Here is a 20,083-nt window from a genome sequence, read left to right on the forward strand (position 1 = left end):
CTTATTTCCATTCAAAATTCATTACAAAGTGAAATACAATTTTGTAAGCAGAAATATTACAAAATCAATGATCATTATAGAATTCTCCTTGTTTTAGAAAAATCTTGGCTGGGCACTATGGCTCATGCCTGTAATCCGAGCACTTTGAGAGGCCAAGGTGGGAGGATTGCTTGAGGCCAAGAGTTTGAGACCAGCCTAAGCAACATAGTGAGACCCCTGTCTCTACAAAAAAAATTAAAAATTAGCCAGTTGTGGTGGTACGTACCTGTTGTCCTAGCTACTCAGGAGTCTGAGACAGGAGGATCACTTGAGTCCAGGAATTTGAGGTTACAGTGAGCTATGATCTTGCCACTGTACTCCGGCCTGGATGACAAGGCAAGATCCTGTCTCTAATTTTAAAAATAAAGAAAAATCATAACAGCTATGGACATGCCAAACCTATGAAGTTTAACAGGTATAGTATAGCAGAAAGAATACATGGGCTTTGTAGCTAGATAGCTCTGAGTTCAAACCCAAGCCAGTGAAGATGAGAGATGCTGAGTATCATTGCCCTCATCTGTAAAAAAGAGACAGTAAGAGTTGCATCACAGGACTCATTAAGAATTGAAAGAGATGGAGTAAATGAAACCACATTATAGGTGCTCAAGAAATATTAGTTTCCCTTCCCTTATTCTTGTACTAACTTACATCCTTTCATTCTGGCTTTGAGTTTGGGGTTTCAATCTGAAAAACAAAACCAAGTCAATTTCTGAAAGGATTTTTACCTTGTGATGCAAAACTCACACTAAAAGAATTTCTCAAACAGAGAGTCTCTGTTTCAAGTTTGTAATAAAACCTAATGTCAAATGGGTTCACCCTAATTTGTATTTCATTGCAGTGATCACAGATAACTCTCTCTATAGAGATTTAAAGAATTTATTTTCTCATGTTCTCATGTTTAGTGTTTCTTTGTTTACCTTTATATTTTCAGACTCCTGGTTGTAGGGGAGTGAGTCCTGTTTTTTGTTTGTTTGTTTGTTTTCTGAGACGGAGTCTTGCTCTGTCATCCAGGGTAGAGCGCAGTGGCGCAATCTCAGCTCACTGCCACCTCTGCCCCCTGGGTTCAAGCAATTCTCCTGCCTCAGCCTCCCTAGTAGCTGGAATTACAGGCATGTGCTACCATGCCCGGCTAATTTTTGTACTTTTAGTAGAGACGGGGTTTCACCATGTTGGCCAGGCTGGTCCCGAACTGCTGGCCTCAAGTGATCCACCCGCTTCAGTCTCCCAAAGTGCTGGGATTACAGGCGTGGGCCACTGTGCCCAGCTGAGTCTTGGTTTTAAACTCTGCTGTTAAAAAGGTAGTTTCTTGTGTATTTGTGAAAGTAGTGCACTGACAGAATTCTTGATCGTGCTTGCTAAATGTAATGAACTTCGAAAACAAGCTATCTTAACAGCAGTAGGGAAGGCAGCCGTGTTCTTTGTATGGATATTATAGGCATTCTTTACAGAGGATTCCAGTATCCTTTCCCACAGTTTCTTTTATGTCACTTCTCAAAGTCTATGTTGGCACAGCTCACTTTTGTAGAGGGCCATTTACAGTGTTTACAGTGTTCAAGTCATTTACAGTGTTTACCCAAATCAGTGAATCACTTCTCTTCTTTCAAATGATTTCCTATTTGCCACTTTCTCCTCCACTTTTCCTTATCTTTTATAGTTTTAAACTTCCATATCGTAGAAGCCTCTCTAAGAAAGTGTTTTAAACACTTAGAGAAAAGGACACCATCTAAATCTGGAATTGAAAACTCAGAATGAAAGGGGATATTGATCTGTTGACTTCCTAATTTGGGAGTTATCTATCTATAAATGTTTTTGAAACCTCAGTGGATGCTGTGAGAAGCAGTACAATGAGGACATGTTCCTCGAGTAGCAAAATCATAATCGTCAAAAGGAACATACAGGCATGTTCAGAAGACAAGACATTCAAATGAAACAAAAGAATTACAGATGGCCCTATGTAAGTAAGGTACTACCAAGGGAGTAATCACTGTGGACTTGACAAATTGGGGAAGGTATCCTGAAGAAGGTGGAACTGCATGTGATCTTACACGCAGGATCTGGATGGGGAATGAAGAAGCAAGAGGACATATTAGACAAAGCCTAAAGAAGAGGCCAGGGTTTGGAGGCTGGAATGAACACACTCATGCTTTAAGCTCCCCAAATATCCCAAGTATTTGTTCTCAGCAGGTGACCTTACGGAAAGCCTGAGGCTATCTGATACCATCTTTCTCCTCTTCTTCTTTTTCTCCTTTCCTCTTGTCTAAAAGGAAGTAGGGTCACTCTTCTCACTAAGGAAAACGTCTCCATCTGTGTGCTGGATAAAGCCACCCCTTCCTCTTTCCTAGTGGTTTTCAAACTTCGGCATACATCATGATTCTTAGACAGTCTGTTGAAATACAGATTCCTGAGCTTCAACTCCAGAGTTTCTGATTCAGTAGGTCTGAGGTGGGGCCTTGGAATATGCATTTCCAACAAGTATACAACTAATGCTGATGGTGCTGGTCAGGGGGCCACACTTTGAGAAGCCCTGATCTAGATCTTTGCCTCGTCAAATATCTCCCTTTCTTGTCTCCACTTCTTTCTTCTTTCTTGGCTGTACTGGCTTGCCTGATCACATGCTCAACTCTTCCACCTCAGCTTCCCCTTAGCACACACACAACTTCTCTCCCTTTGCCACCAACATTCTTATGGGAGTGGACACTCCCATTGCTTCACCTGCCCATATGATATGACCTTTCTTCCAACAGTCACTGAACTACTTTGCAATCTGCCTGACTTACCTTCAGTAATCTGCAGCAGCCAACCACACTCTCCTTGAAATGCTTTCTTGTACTTCTTCCATTAAGAAGTGGTATTATACCATACCACCCTGAGCCATCAACCTTGCTCTCCAGTCCCTTCTTAGTATCCCTTTCTGGCTCTTTTTACTACTCCTGACACACAGACATTTTCTAAGATTCTGTCCTTGGCCATCTTCTCTTCTGACTTTCCAATTCCTGTAGTTATGTTCTGATCACTTGATTTTGATCTCCAAATCTTCTAGCACAATATTTTTCTGAGATCTGAACTTTTATTTCTAACCTCTTGTAGTTACTGTCACATATCTGTTCTACTGCCATCTCAAATGTAAATTTCCAAATGGCTATCTCTTACTCTGCCTCTATTTTACATTCTACATACAGTCACTTCTCTGGAATGACCCCGTATTTGCTCACCATTTTCCACTCTCATTCAGGCCAGGGCTCCCTCTTTTTCTCTCTCTGGTACTACTGAAATGGCTTTTTTTAAAAAAAACAAAAGACATGTTGTATTGTGAAATAAGACACAGTAAACCACATGGAATAAATACATGCCTTAACTATTATCAGGCAAACACCCTTCTAACCACCACCCAGAGTAAGAAATAGAAAATCCATACAAAAGATCAATGAAACCAAGAGTTGGTTCTCAAAAAAAAAATAAAAATAAAAAATAAAGATAGACCCCCTAGCTATCTTAACAAAGAAAAAGAAATAAAAGATACAAATAAGCACAATCAGAAACAACAAAGGTGACATTACAACTGATGCCGCAGAAATATAAAAGATCCTCAGAGACTACTATGAACAACTCTATACACACAAATCAGAAAATCTAGAGGAAATGGATACATTCCTGGAAGCACACAGTCTCCCAAGATCGAATCAGGAAGAGATGGGAACCCTGCATAGACCAAAATCAACTTCTGAAATTAAGTCAGTAATAACCTACAACAAAAAAAAGCGCTGGACCAGATGGATTCACAGCTGAATTCTGCCAGACATACAAAGAAGAACTGATACCAATCCTACTGAAACTATTCCAAAAAATTGAGGAGGAGGGGCTCCTCCCTAACTCATTCTATGAAGCCAGCATCAGCCTGATACCAATCTCTGGCAAAGACACAATGCTAAAAGGAAACTTCAGACCAATATCCCTCATGACCATAGACACAGAAATCCTCAACAAAATACTAGCAAATTGAATCTAGCAGCAGATCAAAAAGTTAATACCCCTTGATCAAGTAGGCCTTATTCCTGGGATGCAAGGCTGGCGCAACATACACAAAACAGCCAGGTGCACTGGATCACGCCTGTAATCCCAGCACTTTGGGAGCCCGAGGCAGGAGGATTTCTTGAGTCCATGAGTTCAAGACCGGGCTGGGCAGCAAAATTAGACCCTGTCTCTACAAAAAAAAAAAAAAAAAAAAGATAGCCTGATGTCGTGGCACACACCTATAGTCCCATCTACTTGGGAGGCTGAGGAAGGAGGATTGCTTGACCCCGGGAGGTTGAGGCTGCTGTGAGCCATGGTCACACCACTGCACTCCAGCCTGGGTGACAGAGTAAAACCCTGTCTACATGCATATGTAAATCAATAAATGTGGTTCACCACATAAACAGAATCAAAAGCAAAAACCATACGATCACCTCAATAGATGCAGAAAAAGTTTTTGATAAACTCCAACATCCCTTCATGATAAAAAACCTGAACAGACTAAGCATAGAAGGAACATACCTCAAAATAATAAGAGCCATCTATGACAAACCCACAGCCAACATCATCCTGAATGGGCAAAAGCTCAAACCATTTCCCTTGAGAACTGGAACAAGACAAGGATTCCCAGTCTCACCATTCCTATTCAATATAGTATTAGAAGTCCTAGGTAGAACAATTAGCAAAGAGAAAGAAATAAAAGGTATCCAAATAAAAAGTCAAACTATCTCTCTTTGCTGTTGATATGATTCTATACTTAGAAAATCCTAAAGACTCTGCCAAAAGGCTCCTAGAATTGATAAATGACTTTAGTAAAGTTTCAGGATACAAAATCAATGTACAACAATCAGTAGCATTTCTTTACACAATGCCCAGGCTGAGAGTGAAACAGGAACACAATCCCACTTAAATTAGCCACAAAGAAAATGAAATACCTAGGAATACAGCTAACCAAGGAGGTAAAATATCTCTGCAAGGAGAACTATAAAACACTGCTGAAAGAAATCAAAGACAACACAAATAAATGGAAAAACATTCCAGGCTCATGGATTAGAAGAATGAATGTTGTAAAAACGGCCATACTGCCCAAAGCAATTTACAGGTTCAATGTCATTCCTATCAAACTACCAATGTCATTCTTCACAGAATTAGAAAAAGGCTATTTTAAAATTCATATGGAACCAAAAAAAAGTCCAAATAGCCAAAACAATCCTGAGCAAAAAGAACAAAGCCAGAGGCACCACACTATTGACTTCAAACTATACTATAAAGCCATAGTCACCAAAACAGCTTGGTACTGGTATAAAAATAGACACGTAGACCAATGGAACAGAATAGAAAGCTCAGAAATAAAGCCGCACACCTACAACCATCTGATCTTCAACAAAGCTGACAAAAACAAGCAAGGGGGAAAGGACACCCTGTTCAGTAAATGGTGCTGAGATAACTGGCTAACCATATGCAGAAGAATAAAATTGGACCCCTACCTATCACCATATACAAAATTACAATTTTAAATATAAGACCTCAAACTACAAAAATCCTGGAAGACAACCTAGGAAATACTCTCTTGACATTGGCCTTGGCAAATAATTTTTGGCTAAGTCTCCAACAGCAACTGCAACAAAAACAAAAATAGACAAGTGTGACCTGATTACATGAAAGAGCTTCTGTATATCAAAAGAAACTACCAACAGGGTAAATGGACAATCCAAAGAATGGGAGAACATATTTGTAAACCATGCATCCAACAAAGGCATAATATCTAGAATCTCTAGGGAACTTAATAAGCAAAAAACAATAACCTCATTTAAAAAGGGTAAAAGACGTGAACAGACACTTCTTAAAAGAAGATACACCAAGTGGCCAACAAACATAAAAAATGCCAGCATCACTAATTGCCAGAGAAATGCAAATCAAAACCACAATGAGATACCACCTCACACCAGTCAGAATGGCTATTCTTAAAAGGTCAAGATACAACAGATGCTGGCGAGGCTGTGGAGAAAAGGGAACGCTTACACACTGTTGATAGGAATGTAAATTAGTCCAACCACTGTGGAAAGCTGTCTGAAAATTTCTCAAATAACTTAAAACAGAGCAATCCCATTACTGGGTATATACCCCAAAGAAAACAAATGATTCTACCAAAAAGGCACAGGAAACCAAATACCACGTATTCTCACTTATAAGCGGGAGCTAAACATTGAGCACACATGGATATAAATATGTGTGAACAATAGACACAGTGGACTACTAGAGGGTGGGGGGCGGGTTTAAAAAACTACCTATCAGATACTATGCTCACCACCTGGGTGATGGGATCCGTACTCCAAATCCCAGCATTATGCAATATTCCCATCTAACAAATCTGCACATGTACTCCTTGTATCTTAAATAAAAGTTGAAAAAAAAAAAAAAGAAATAGAACTTCTCTTGGAACCTCAGAAGTCCCTTCATGTGCTCTGTCCCATTCATCTCCCCTTTCACCCCAGTGTGATGATTTCTTAACTGGTCTTTCTGCCTCTAGCCTCTCTCTATTTATCACAAATAGCTAAATTTGCCTGGACACATCTTTTCTACTTCTACGTCTTATTTCCTCCCTGCTTTTTATACCGGGAATGCCCACTTCAACTTCTTTCCTTTCGTTATCTTTAATTTGCTAGATCACAGCTCAAGGGCCACCTCCTTCATGAAGCTTTCTCAGATCCTTCCACCTTGAATTGGCAGATCTCTTTATACTCACATAGCATGGTTAACTAAATTAGAGCAGACTCTGTCTCGTAACTTGGTAGCTGGGGAAGTGTCCATCTCTTGTCTGGACATCTTGAGCTTACTAAAGGCAGAAACCTCACCTTGATCTTTATAATCCATAAAAAGCCCATCATAGTACCTTACACATAGCAGACACTAAATTATATTTCATTGCACTGAACTGAATAATACAAGTTGGACTAGAATAGCAACTTAGTAAAATATTTTAGGCAAAAAACTTTTATTCATTAGAAAAATCAATTCCATGCCCTTATTTAAAGAAGAATGTATGTAAGACCGATATAGCACTCACATGCATACAGGTACACACACACACACACACACACACACACACACACGTCCAGAAAGCAAGACAATGCTATAAAAGAGATCCAGGCAATATTTTTGGATCTCCATTTCTCATCTAGTCTGGAACTAGTATTTCTCAGCTGGGATAGTCTTGAGGAACAGGACAATTCTTCATTGTGGTGAACTGTCCCTTGCATTGCAGAATATTTACAGTTGCTGCTCTTCCCAGTACTATAGTAGCACTTAGCTATTGTGACAATAAAACAAAAATGTCCCATATGATTACAAACAGTGCAGAGGTGGACACACAGTCCACTTTTGGTTGAGAACTATGGTTGGACTATCCCCTCAGGCCTGTCCACTTCCGATATGTGCTTCTTGTTGAATCCCAACAACTAAAAGCTGTGATGTAGACAAGAAACGAATCAGAATTACTTTATCTATACAACTTTCCCCTTTCCACTGAGGTCACATCTTCACTAAGATGATACCGTAGAAATTCAGAGTCCAATGTGGGGAGTAAAGCTCTCATATGAGAGTAAAAAAATGCCTCTTCTAATGACAAACAGAGGCTATCCATGGATTCACGCTCACGCTTTCAGTTTACTCATCTGAGCAACAATCCAGGGATATAAAATGGGCTTCTCGAAGCATGCTCTGTGCTTCAGATATATTAGAATCACCTGAGAAGGTGATTCAAATGTCAGATTGTTCAAATGTCGGCTTGTTCAAATGAACTTCAACTCTATGGAGTTTGCTTCAGCAAGGTTTATGTGATGTCTGGAAACCTGTTTTTAAAATTAGCACCACAGGCGATGATGGGTCATGAACCACTTTGAAAATCTTGTTTCAGAAGATCTCTACCTGTATGAATTTACATTTAGAATATTCTTTTAAAAAAATTTTTAAGAGAGGGGATCTTGCCGTGTTGCCCAGGCTGGAGTACTGTGGCTATTCACAGGCATGATGATGGCACACTACAGCTTTGAACTCCTGGCCTCAAGCAATCCTCCTGCCTCAGTGTCCCTAGTAGCTGGGACTACAGGCACACGCCACTGCACCTGGCTAGAACATTCTTTAGCCACAGGCCTAGGCTTTTTAGTCCCAAGCATTTAAAGAAAGTGCCACTCCAGAGAAGTAACAGTTCCCCTAAAGACAGACTTGATTAAGAACACTTCCCTTATCTCAGAGAAGGAAGCAACATCACAGATTAACCAAAACGGGATTTCACATATGTAAATTCCTTGAAACAGATTATCTGATCAACTTGGCTGATTTTATCATGAAACAAAATTATTTTACATTTCTGGACTAGGAATAAGGCTGGGAGAAAGGTGAGGGGGAAGTAAAATTAGGTCTCAATGAAATGTTTACCTCAGAAGACCTACAAGATTAATTAATTCCAGACAAATGAGAGATGACTGTAAGTCAGGTCCTTTCCTTTCTTTGTAAGTGCATAACATCTATAAAATAAGCAAGAAAATACAGTGAATGGAAGTGGCTTCAATGAATCGAAATCTGAACAACTTATTATTTTATTTACTTATTTATTTATTTATTTATTTTGAGACGGAGTCTTGCTCTGTCTCCTGGGCTGGAGTGCAGTGGTGTGATCTCCGCTCACTGCAACCTCTGCCTCCCAGGTTCAAGCAATTCTCCTGCCTCAGCCTCCCAAGTAGCTGGGATTACAGGTGCCCACCGCCATGCCTGGCTAATTTTTCTGTTTTTAGTAGAGGTGGTGTTTCACCATGTTGGCCAGGCAGGTCTCGAACTTCCAACTTTGTGATCCACCCACCTTGGCCTCCCAAAATGCTGGGACTACAGGCATGAGCTACCACTCTCGGCAAGAAAATTTGAACAATTTTAAAGCAATAGAACACTGCAGAATTGAATGAGAAACTCTCAGAGAGAACTCTAGTTTGGTGGTTCCCACGTGAGGGCTCCAGACCAGACGTCAGAGTTACCTGTTACAAATGCAAAACCCCAGGCCCGCCTCAGTCTCTCAGGGTGTGGGGATCAAGAATGTGTCATAACAAGCTCTACAAATGATTCTGAGAACAAAGTTTGAGAACTGTGGTTCCAGCTTATCACTTATATTTTTCTGGACTGACTTTAAAACTGATCCCAGCTCTGTGTTTTTGTTTGGAATTTAGCAGAAATGAACTTATTTCAGAGTCCAAAAGAGGGATATTTTCCTAACGTTTAGACCCCCCTCACGCTGGGGACCAGTATATTCTGCACTGGTTAAAGAGGACTAGAAAGGGTTTCAAGACCTTGAAATGAAAGGTACTAATTATTTTACTAATTATATTTTCTGTTTCAAGTATCTCTGATCCTATGACAGCTGATTAACTTACATAGTAGCAAAACAAAGTGACAACAAAATATTAGAATGAATGGACTAGAAATTACAATTATATACCATCTCAGATGAAATTACAAAATTATTTATTGCTTTTTGGTGTTTTCATTTATTTTTCTTCCTTTTTTTAATGTTTTAAACTTACACACTTTCTTTTATTTATTTATTTATTTATTTTTATTTATTATTATTATACTTTAGGTTTTAGGGTACATGTGAGCAATGTGCAGGTTAGTTACATATGTATACATGTGCCATGCTGGTGCGCTGCACCCACTAACTCGTCATCTAGCATTAGGTATATCTCCCAGTGCTATCCCTCCCCCCTCCCCCCACCCCACAACAGTCCCCAGAGTGTGATGTTCCCCTTCCTGTGTCCATGTGTTCTCATTGTTCAATTCCCACCTATGAGTGAGAATATGCAGTGTTTGGTTTTTTGTTCTTGCCATAGTTTACTGAGAATGATGAAACTTACATACTTTCAAGTGCAGTGCATTTTTTAATGTAATTTTGTTCTTTCTTGCCACTATATCTCCAAATATCACATACAAAACAAGGGGATAAAAATTGTTCTGATCTAGAATTATGGTAGCAGTGTAGGGCAACCCACTAAGAGGTGGTTCAAAAGATAAGAAAAACTTCCAAATTATTTTAAATAGCTATTATGTCAGTGCTATTTAAAATCAGACAAAGATTGCACAATAAAGAAAATTCTGGACCAATTTTACTGATGAATATCAATGCAAGCAGCTCAGAAAACATCATATACTTTTTGGTAGAAAATTTAAAGTGGTTCAGCCACTTTGTAAAATCGTCTGGCGGGTCCCCAAAAGGTTAAATATAGTTACCATGTGACCATATAAACCCAAGAGAAACGAAACTTGTCACAAAAATGTGTACACAAATATTCATAGCAGCATTATCCAGAATAGAAAAAAAAAAAAAGAGAAAAAAGAAAAAGGAAACATCTCAAATGTCCATCAGCTGATGAGTGGATAAAGTGTGGTCTATCCATACAATGGAACAGTACCAAAAATGACAAATGCCCTGATATATGCTACACATGAATAACCTTAAAAACACTATTTTAAGAGATAGATTCCAGATGTGAAAGACCACATATTATACAGTTCCATTTATGTGAAATGTCCAGAATAAGCAAAGGCATAGCAACAGAACATAGATTAGTGGTTGCCTAGCCCTGGAAGAGAGGAGGAGTGAGGAAGGGGCATGAGTATGAGGGCCTCCCTTTCCCTCCCCTCCCCTCCCCTCTCCTCTCCTCTTCTTTTCTTTTCAATAGATGGGGTTTCACTATGTTGCCCAGGCTGATTTCAAACTCCTGGGCTCAAGCAACCCTCCCACCTCGGCACCCCAAAGTGCTGGGATGATAGGTGTGAACCAGCACATCTGGCCAAGTATGAGCTTTCTTTTGGGAGTGATAAAGTCAGGAAACAACAGGTGCTGGAGAGGATGTGGAGAAATAGGAACACTTTTACACTGTTGGTGGGACTGTAAACTAGTTCAACCCTTGTGGAAGTCAGTGTGGCGATTCCTCAGGGATCTAGAACTAGAAATTCCATTCGACCCAGCCATCCCATTACTGGGTATATACCCAAAGGACTATAAATCATGCTGCTATAAAGACACATGCACACGTATGTTTATTGCGGCATTATTCACAATAGCAAAGACTTGGAACCAACCCAAATGTCCAACAATGATAGACTGGATTAAGAAAATGTGGCACATCTACACCATGGAATACTATGCAGCCATAAGAAATGATGAGTTCATGTCCTTTGTAGGGACATGGATGAAATTGGAAATCATCATTCTCAGTAAACTATCGCAAGAACAAAAAACCAAACACCGCATATTCTCACTCATAGGTGGGAATTGAACAATGAGAACACATGGACACAGGAAGGGGAACATCACACTTCAGGGACTGTTGTGGGTTGGGGGGAGGGGGGAGGGATAACATTGGGAGATATACCTAATGCTAGATGACGAGTTGGTGGGTGCAGTGCACCAGCATGGCACATGTATACATATGTAACTTACTGCACATTGGGCACATGTACCATAAAACCTAAAGTATAAAAAAAAAAAAATAAATAAAAAAATAAAAAAAAATAAAAAAAAAATAAAATTCTCAAAAAAAAAAAAAAAAAAAAAGAAACTTTCATGTGTATAAAAGACTCCAACATCCCACTTTAAAGAGCTAAAGGCAGTTTTCCTGTCCTTTTGACTCGGAGCTTTCTGTCTCCTCCTTTATGATTAGTAAATAAAGATCTATTCATTCCTAAAAAAAAAAAAAAAAAAAAAAAAAAAAAAAAAAATACTCTAAAATGATTGTGATGCTTGCACAACTCTGTGAATGCACTAAAAGCCATTTAATTATATATGCTTTCAGTGGGTAACTTGTATAGTAAGTGAATTATATCTCAATAAAGTTTTAATTTTTAAAAATCTCAGATAATTTGTTATTAGAACACAGAAGCATATTAAAAGAAGAATTAAGACACTGTGACCAAGTAACTACTAGAAATGCAGGGATGTTTTAATATTAGGAACCTTTTGATATGATTTGTCATAGTTAAAAATAAAATAGGGAAAGCAATTTGAACATCTCCATAGATGCTGAAAAGATACTTGCTAAAGTTCCATATTTACTTGTGATTAACATCTCTGAAGAAATTTTAAGAAGATAAAAAATATCATATATATCTCAACTCAAAAGCTAATGCATACTTAACGGTGAAAAATTAGTAGATTCCCAACAAAGTCAGACTCAAAGATGCCTATTATTTAATAATCATGGTGGAAATTTTTATCCAATAAAATTATACAAGAGACAGAAAAAGGAGGTATGAGAATTAGAAAGAAGTTACAATTGTCATCATTTGCAGATGATGTGATTGTTTGGAAAACTCAAGAGGATAAACCTGCAAAATATTCAAAACAATAACCCACTGAGGTGACTAAACATTTACTATACCAAACCCCATAGTAAAACATAATGGAAGTAGAAAATATAATGGAAGAAAAAATCCTATTTGTAAGACCAACAAAAAGTTTCTAAAAATAAACAAGAGAAATAAAAATGCTAGTGAAACACCTTAAAAAACTTAAAAAGCGAACACCTGTTCTTGCATAGAAAGACTCCAAGTTTTTAAAATGTCAAGTCTTAGTAAATATGAAATATGAAAATATATTACAAAGTTACAGTGACAAAAATTACGCAGTTTGGTAGGGTTGTACAAATAGACACAATCCACTTCTGAAAATCTGTTGTGTAGACACACTTGTAAATGTATAATTTATGTAAAGATGTGTCTCACTGCAGCAGTTTATAAAAGCAAAATATTGAAAACAAACTAATGTCCATTATTAAGGTAAAAAATAAATGATGGTTTAACAAAGATTTATCATCTGGCCATTCTCTAAAAAAATTTTTTAAGATGGTTCTACTTTTAAGTGAAGAACCCCTTTGAAAATAAAAATATTTTTATTGATATGTAACTTCTGTGATATAAAATTCTGTGAAGGGAGGATTTCTCTCTTAAAACCAGAAGACATTTTCACAGAGAATACAGTAGTCTGACTTGCATACCTAGCTATCAATACAGAACCTGGCCTATTTTTGGCAGTGAGATTCTGACCTTGGTAAAAAGTAGAAGTGGGCAAATCCAAAGAATCAATACAATGTTATTCTAAAATAAAAGGCCTTAATTTTTAATTGACTGTAGTTTAAGAGGGTCCCTAAATACAGCATCCTCCTATTTTAAAATCTGGCTCATTTTAATACAAAAAGGATAACTCTATCAAAATAGCTGAACTGGCTAATGTTCTTATGGGAGTTGGTGTCTTCAGTGCAAAACACTAAATAGTAGGGATACGAGCCCTCTATAAATTTGTTAAGCAAATCAACAGTGTTATGTTAGTAACAGAAAGTACACATGATAATTTCATTTTGTCATAGCCAAGATAGCAACAGAAGGAAACAGGAGTGTGGCATCTCTAGAATTCTCAGCGGTCTTCAGGATTCTGTTACTATAATTCTAGTAAAACTCACTAACAGGTATATTTTATCAGAAAATTTCTTAAAGAGAGCCTTCAGCTTCCTTATCTCAGTTACCTTCTACTAACCTTCCTCTTCAACCTGACAAAGAACAGATAAATGCCTACTCACACTGTCAGTGTGTCTACAGACACTACATGCGCATGCCTGAGAAGAGGCCAACACTGAAATGAAAGTCAGCTATCTGATGTAGAAACGGATGTCTGATTCTCTAGAGCTTGACTTTCCTCTACTAAAAATGGTTTGGTTCCATAAGCCTTATGGATTCATGTCTTTCAAAATGTTCTCTAAATACCAATTTTAAAAGCTTTCATATACCAAGGATAAAGTGTACTAATTGCTTCAGGGAGTACAAAAACATATTAAGCAGAATTCTTGCCTTTAAGAAAATGATCTGTTTCCCTCCCTAGGACATAAACTCCAAGAAGGCATGGCCTTTTCCATCTTGTTTACCACTCTATCTCTAGCATCTAGAATAGGACTTGGCAAACAGAAGGTGGTCAAAATATTTGTCAACAAGTAGATAAACCAGTGAACATGCAAACAAAGCCAACATGCTTTGAACAAAAAGAGACTATGCCATGTTCAACTGTGGTACTATTCTAAGGGCAGCAGAAATTAAAAAGATTAGGGTAGGCTGAGAAGGCAAGGGGAAAATGGCAGTGGAGCCATCCTAGAAGGAAGGATTTAGATGGAGAAGAGGAGGGAAACAAGAATGGCAAAGACTAGAGATGGAGAGATCATATCTGTCGGAGGCAAGTGAGGTGGCCCGGGTAACCAAAAGAGGAGGCAGCAGCTAGATGAGATGTGGATATAAGGGCAGACTGCAGAAGGCCCAGGAAAATCAGCCACTGGATTCCACTTGGTCGGAACGTACCTTTCAAAAATCATTTTCCACATCCCCATTTTAACCTCTAAAGGAAACTGAGTCTCAGAGGAGGCATAAATCTTTAAAAAGCAATAGGGCAATGGGACCAATAACCAATCTTGGGGGCCCACATAAAGGTAAAGTCTGGGTTATAAAAAAAGTCTTAACATAAGTTCCATAGTTTACTAAAATTCATGGTTTATCAAAGAATAATAAAGGTCATAAGCCTGAATTCACTAGCAACTTTCACACAAAGATACATACACTCTTAAGTGAAACTTACTTACATCATCACAGCAGGGTAAATTTAATAGATTTTTTAGTAACTCTCAACTAATATTAACCAGAGAATGACGCTATTCACTAATTCTGGAAGACCTAGAAATACGTAGACGTCAAAAGCTCCAAATGGTTCTTTGTTAAACAGTCACAATTTTGAAGACAGCTTTAGATAAACCCAACAATTGAGATACTGTAAATATCCTTGCTCTTTCATCAATCTCTAGCTATATTTAGTAGCATGGTTTCCTTTGTTCAAGAATTATTTTTGATAACTGCATATTTGTATTCTCAAAAGCAGAGTACTTTGGACATACTTGTTAAGTGAATGGATGGCCGCATGGGTGGACAACAAATAAACCAAATGACTGCATTAAGCTGAGATGTAATGAATATAATGCTTCATATATGTGGATCTTAGACTCAGGCAGGGCTAAGGCTTCCAGACTTTCACCAGCATGTCTTTCACATTTAGCTACAATCAGACTATGATTAAAATGGATAGACGGAGCAGGAAAGTTTGGTAGCTAAGAGAAGAGTTACTCTAGGCAAGGATGGTGGTGCTTATGAGAGCAGAGGTGGATTGACTGTGAAGCTCTGACTGTTCAGCGTCAGAGCCTCTTGCAAGGCCCCTTCCAAGGCCCTTGGAGAAGCCCTAGTAATGTGCTCACATGGTCATATATTTCTGTAAAATTTATCAAAGTAAGGTATAATAGAATTCATTCTTCCTAAGTGGGCCCTCAAAATAAGTTTCAGGCCCCACACAACCTGGGTCTGCCCCTGTGTAAGAAGTAGGAAGAGGTTGGTAGCAGGAGAAATGCTGATAGTTACTGAGAACATCATCGGAGTAGTGGGAATAGGAGATTGGGTGCCAGTCAAATTTCTGGGCAGCTTGTTTTTTTTTTAAATACCATTTCTTAGGCTTATAGTTCTCATATCACGACTTTCCTTTCAGCTTATACATCTTCTTTGCAAATGAAGTCACAAGAGACATTCAGCTGTTACAAACTTCATGTCAAGCTTTGAAGTGCTATTTAATAGCAGAAATATTTGGCTCACGTGTTGGCTTTATAGCTACGGTAAATACCTCTTAGTTATCTGTTGCTACTGTTACTCCACACCTCCAATTTGGAGGAGAAATTCTGCATATGCATTGAGGCACTAAAAAAGAATATTGAACTCTATCTTAGTTCTTTTGTGAATGGCTTCCTTTTATTTCTTCTCTCATGGAACTAATACTTTCATCACATTGTACTGGTTATGGGTGGGAAAGCAGTGGATGGAGGGAGAATACTGATTATTACATCAGTGGTTAGCCGTTTCTCTTAGCTTCTTGACAGTTAAGTGATCAAATCGCTCCTTAATATAAGATCAAGGCATTTCAAGGACTAACTCATCTACCTGTTCTCTAGAAAGTGCTTTAGTAGACTTTGAACAAAATGCTTGCAGGGGTCAAAAGAAAAGAAACTGACCACAATTAGTATGAGATAAAGATGACAAAAAAAAGCCCACCCTCATCTTGGAGGTTTCTATATGACTATTATTGACATATAGTCTATATGTTCAGATACATAAAAGAACAATATATCTAGAAATAGCATTTTTGAGAACAGAAAAATAGAAACAAAGGCCATGTATTAAGCATTTGGTATATGCCCTTTGTTGAACAATGACATTTTGCTTGTTTATGTCACTTAATTATCTTATGAAGAGATGACAGAAAATACTATTGCACTCCATAAGTTAAACACTTGACATTTTTATTCCTCAAAATGCAACATTTTAGAAGTCTAGATATGTTTATTAATTAGTGATTATTAACACCCAGTAAACAACATTATGTCTTGTAAAAACACAATCTCTTTTCACAGCATGAAGCTGAAATCTATTATTCCCTGATTCCATATGCTGAAATACACTCAAATGGTCACAAATGACCTTAAACATTAAATAAATGTAAATGAGGACAACATAGAAAATGCACTTTTGATTGATAACTAAAAGACCAGGTTGAAAATCATGTCCAAAAATGAAGTCCTCTCCAGAAGGGTAAGGCCATCTGCACTGTGAAGGAAAGGCTGTCCTAACAATGAGGACCCCACAGGTAACGGCAGACCCTTTCTCTTTCTCTCAACCTACCCCAGGTTTTCTGGGAAACAGAAGTGGTCTGTTCATTTATATGAGAAACACAGAATATGCTGTCCCCTGTGCCACCAGCCTACTCCCAACATTTTAAGCAGGATTTAAAAATACACATATGGACACTTCATTACATTCACCAATTAATATAAGAGAAAAAAATTATTGCTATTCCATAGCCTCACACCAATATGTGTCATCACTTTGGTTTTTAAGCATTGTAGCTATTTTCATGTCCGAAGCCAGCACACCATGACCACTGGCCGCTGGGGCTGTATCGTGGGTGTGTCCGAGAGAAATCAGTCTGTAGGCTTTGTCTGTTAACGAGTAGTTCATATAACTAATAAAAAAAAAAATCAAACTGGGAAGTTGGGGTGGGAAAGTGTCTTCGCCATAGGGAAAATTCAAAATACCAAAGGATGACAGCTTCACAGTAATAAAGAAAACAATTAATTTAACAGAGAGTTATTCTAATAAAGTCTGTGGTTAAATGAATGAGAAAAAAATGCACAAATACAGCTATTTCATGTGAAAACTATGAAATGATTACTCACGTCTCTAGACCCATTACCAACAGGGCAAAAATAAAATGTAGCATCACAGAACACACCATTGTTGTGGTTAAGAGCAAGCATTCCTCTTAGTTTGTATAAGAACTAACAGAATCTAAAAGCAAACGGACACCTAGCCTATTTTAAAATCATGAAACAGAGCAGGGTTTCTCAGTGCTGGCACTATTGACATTCTGGGCCAGATGTTTCTTTGTTGTATGGGGATGTCCTAAGCAACATAGGATGTTCAGTGGAATCCCTGGTCTCTACCACTAGATGCCAGTAGCAACACTCCCCGCTCTCCTACCAAGTCATGACAACAAAAAAATGTCTCCAGGGAATGCCAAAAGTCCCCTTGGGGGCAAAACTGCTCCTAGGCTGAGACTCACTGGAAGACAGCCATTTAAGGAGTTCCCAGGCCTGGCTTCTCCCAACCTCATACTGTATAATCATAAATCGTCCCCAGCCCAGTGTTTAATATACTTATCTTGTTTTCCCATCTATTAATTGGAGCTAATGAGAGTGTCTGTCTGCCTCATAGTATTCCAGTGAGCATTAAATGAGATAATACTTGTAAAGTGCTTAAAACAGCGCCTGACACACAGTAGGTGCTCAATAAATGTTAGCTGTTATTATTTTTAATAACCATCCATAGTATCAAGAAAAGAAATTTCAATGGGAATTTTTTAATGCAGAAAGGTATCTTACCGGCTTGATATTTTCTGGGTCTTAAACACACCAGCCTTCCGATTCCTTGTGATGATGTCTCGCACATCTACAGGACACAGTTAAGAAAACATCTGCAGTGATTGTGAACTGACCAAAAAAAAAGGTCCAGAAACAGTTATCTTTTTTTTTTCTTTTTGAGACAGGGTCTCGCTCTGTTGCCCAGGCTGGAGTGCAGTGGCGTGATCTCAGCTCACTGCACCCTCTACCTCCTGGGTTCAAGTGATCCTCCCACCTCAGCCTCCCTAGTAGCTGGGACTAAAGGCATGAGCCACCACACCCAGCTAATTTTTGTATCTTTAGTAGAGATGGGGCTTCACCATGTTGGCCAGGCTGGTCTCGAACTCCTGACCTCAGGTAATCCACCTGTCTCAGTTTCCCAAAATACTGGGATTACAGGTGTGAGCCACTGCACCTGGCCAATCTTTTTATCATACATGGGATGAGCACAGTGAAAGGAGAAGAGCTGTATGTGGAGTGTGAAGCAGGATGCTGACTTGCCACAGGCAAGCTCCTTTACTTCCCTGGGCTGCATTTTATCACCTGAGATGGATCATCATGGCAAGCCCCAGAGTTATGAGTGCTGGTGGGAAATGACTGACCCATAGGTGCCATGTCCTACTCGCTTAAAAGGTCAAGGAGTCCAAAGGCAAGCCTCTCTGTCAGCAGGGAGGCAATGTCAGTCTCCTGAGACTTTCCAGTGTGAAGTATTTCCAATCTCCTAGATGCTACTAGGGAGGGGTGGAGCTTGGGAGGAAGTGAGAAGAAAAAGATGAAGAAAATCTTGGAGAATCTTTGAGAGAAAATGAATTACTGAAGAAAGTCAGTTGAGTGAAAAGTCCCCTGAAGAACTGTCTTTACAGACTTACGCTATGGCCTTTGGCATGGAAGGACTTGTACAAAAGAGCCACATTTATGGAAGACCTGTTTTCAGGAGCTGGTTCATTACATCACCCAGCGCCATATTTACAAGGGCCCGTTGGAAAAAATTGTCAGGTTTCAGCACCAGGAAAGGCTAGTCTGCAGATCAAGGGATGTTGCTTCCACTTCCCAGCACTATAACTCTTATAGTTGATCCTCTTTTTCTTTGCTCCAGCACTTGTGCAACTCAGAGCCAAATGTGTGGCCTAACTCTAACAACCACAAGAGACCCTGTTGCATATGTTTTCTCTACTGACCTCTATTCTTGGCTCCATCATATTTTCCTGGCTTTCCAATTTCCAACTGCCCTCACTTTCCCATTCATTTTATATGGTATATTCTATGTGTCACGGTAAGAAGCCTCAAAATCCCTCTTTTGGAATAAGGCAGGTTTAAATAAACAAGAAATAAAATAATTCCAGTGAAGGCTGCAAGTTGAACTAATTTGGGCCCATGGGGAGGACACTAAGCAGACAAGCGATGTTCTCCTATTGCTCAGAAAAACAAATTTCCTGAATGCTCAAAGCAAGCATTGACCAAGATCTCCCTGCAAAAACAGAGCCACAGGACTTTTTAACCCAAATCTCTGCTTAAACCACCAGGCACACCCATTTCTTCTCTGAGTGAATAAGTAGGTACTGTGATAGCTTTCTTCCCCCAGGGGTGGGTAGGAAAAATCAATTAGGTCTGCTAATGAAGGGCTTTGTTGAGGTTTACAAAAGTGCTATAATGCAGACTTTTTTTTTTTCCTGGGTGAACTTTCCTGTATGCAAATTAAATACCGTTAAATTACATTCATTAAAAAAATAAAAGAGACTAATTTGCCTACTTGTTTTGATTAACTAAAATGACACATCGGCCTACAGTTCTGTCTATTTCAGGAAGAAAGTATTTCAGGAAAGTCTTCTAAATGAAATGTCTTGCAGAAAAGGACAGCTGACATCTTTATTCTGAGAAGAACAAAATTAGTAAAGAGTCAACTGACAACTGTTTTTGATTAAGTTCCCCCACACTCTAGCCACACCCTCCTTAGAGTTTCC

General features: G+C 38.7%; 1 protein-coding gene across 8 annotated transcripts in view; it reads right to left on the reverse strand.

The window, feature by feature from the left end:
• Positions 1-20,083, reverse strand: part of CAMKMT (calmodulin-lysine N-methyltransferase) — a 417,874-nt gene that overhangs the window by 40,136 nt on the left and 357,655 nt on the right. For 4 of the 8 annotated variants that reach the window (XM_054473836.2, XM_054473833.2, XM_054473831.2 and 1 more), the window contains exon 7: positions 18,105-18,171. In XM_054473836.2, coding sequence (XP_054329811.1) covers positions 18,105-18,171 — 67 coding nt within the window. Of the gene's footprint in view, positions 1-18,104; positions 18,175-20,083 lie in introns of all 8 variants that reach the window. The other 4 variants (XM_063648765.1, XM_063648763.1, XM_063648762.1 and 1 more) reach the window with 1 other exon arrangement.

The sequence above is a fragment of the Pongo pygmaeus genome, chromosome 12 (assembly GCF_028885625.2).
Source record: "Pongo pygmaeus isolate AG05252 chromosome 12, NHGRI_mPonPyg2-v2.0_pri, whole genome shotgun sequence".
Classification (NCBI taxonomy): Eukaryota; Metazoa; Chordata; class Mammalia; order Primates; family Hominidae; genus Pongo; species Pongo pygmaeus.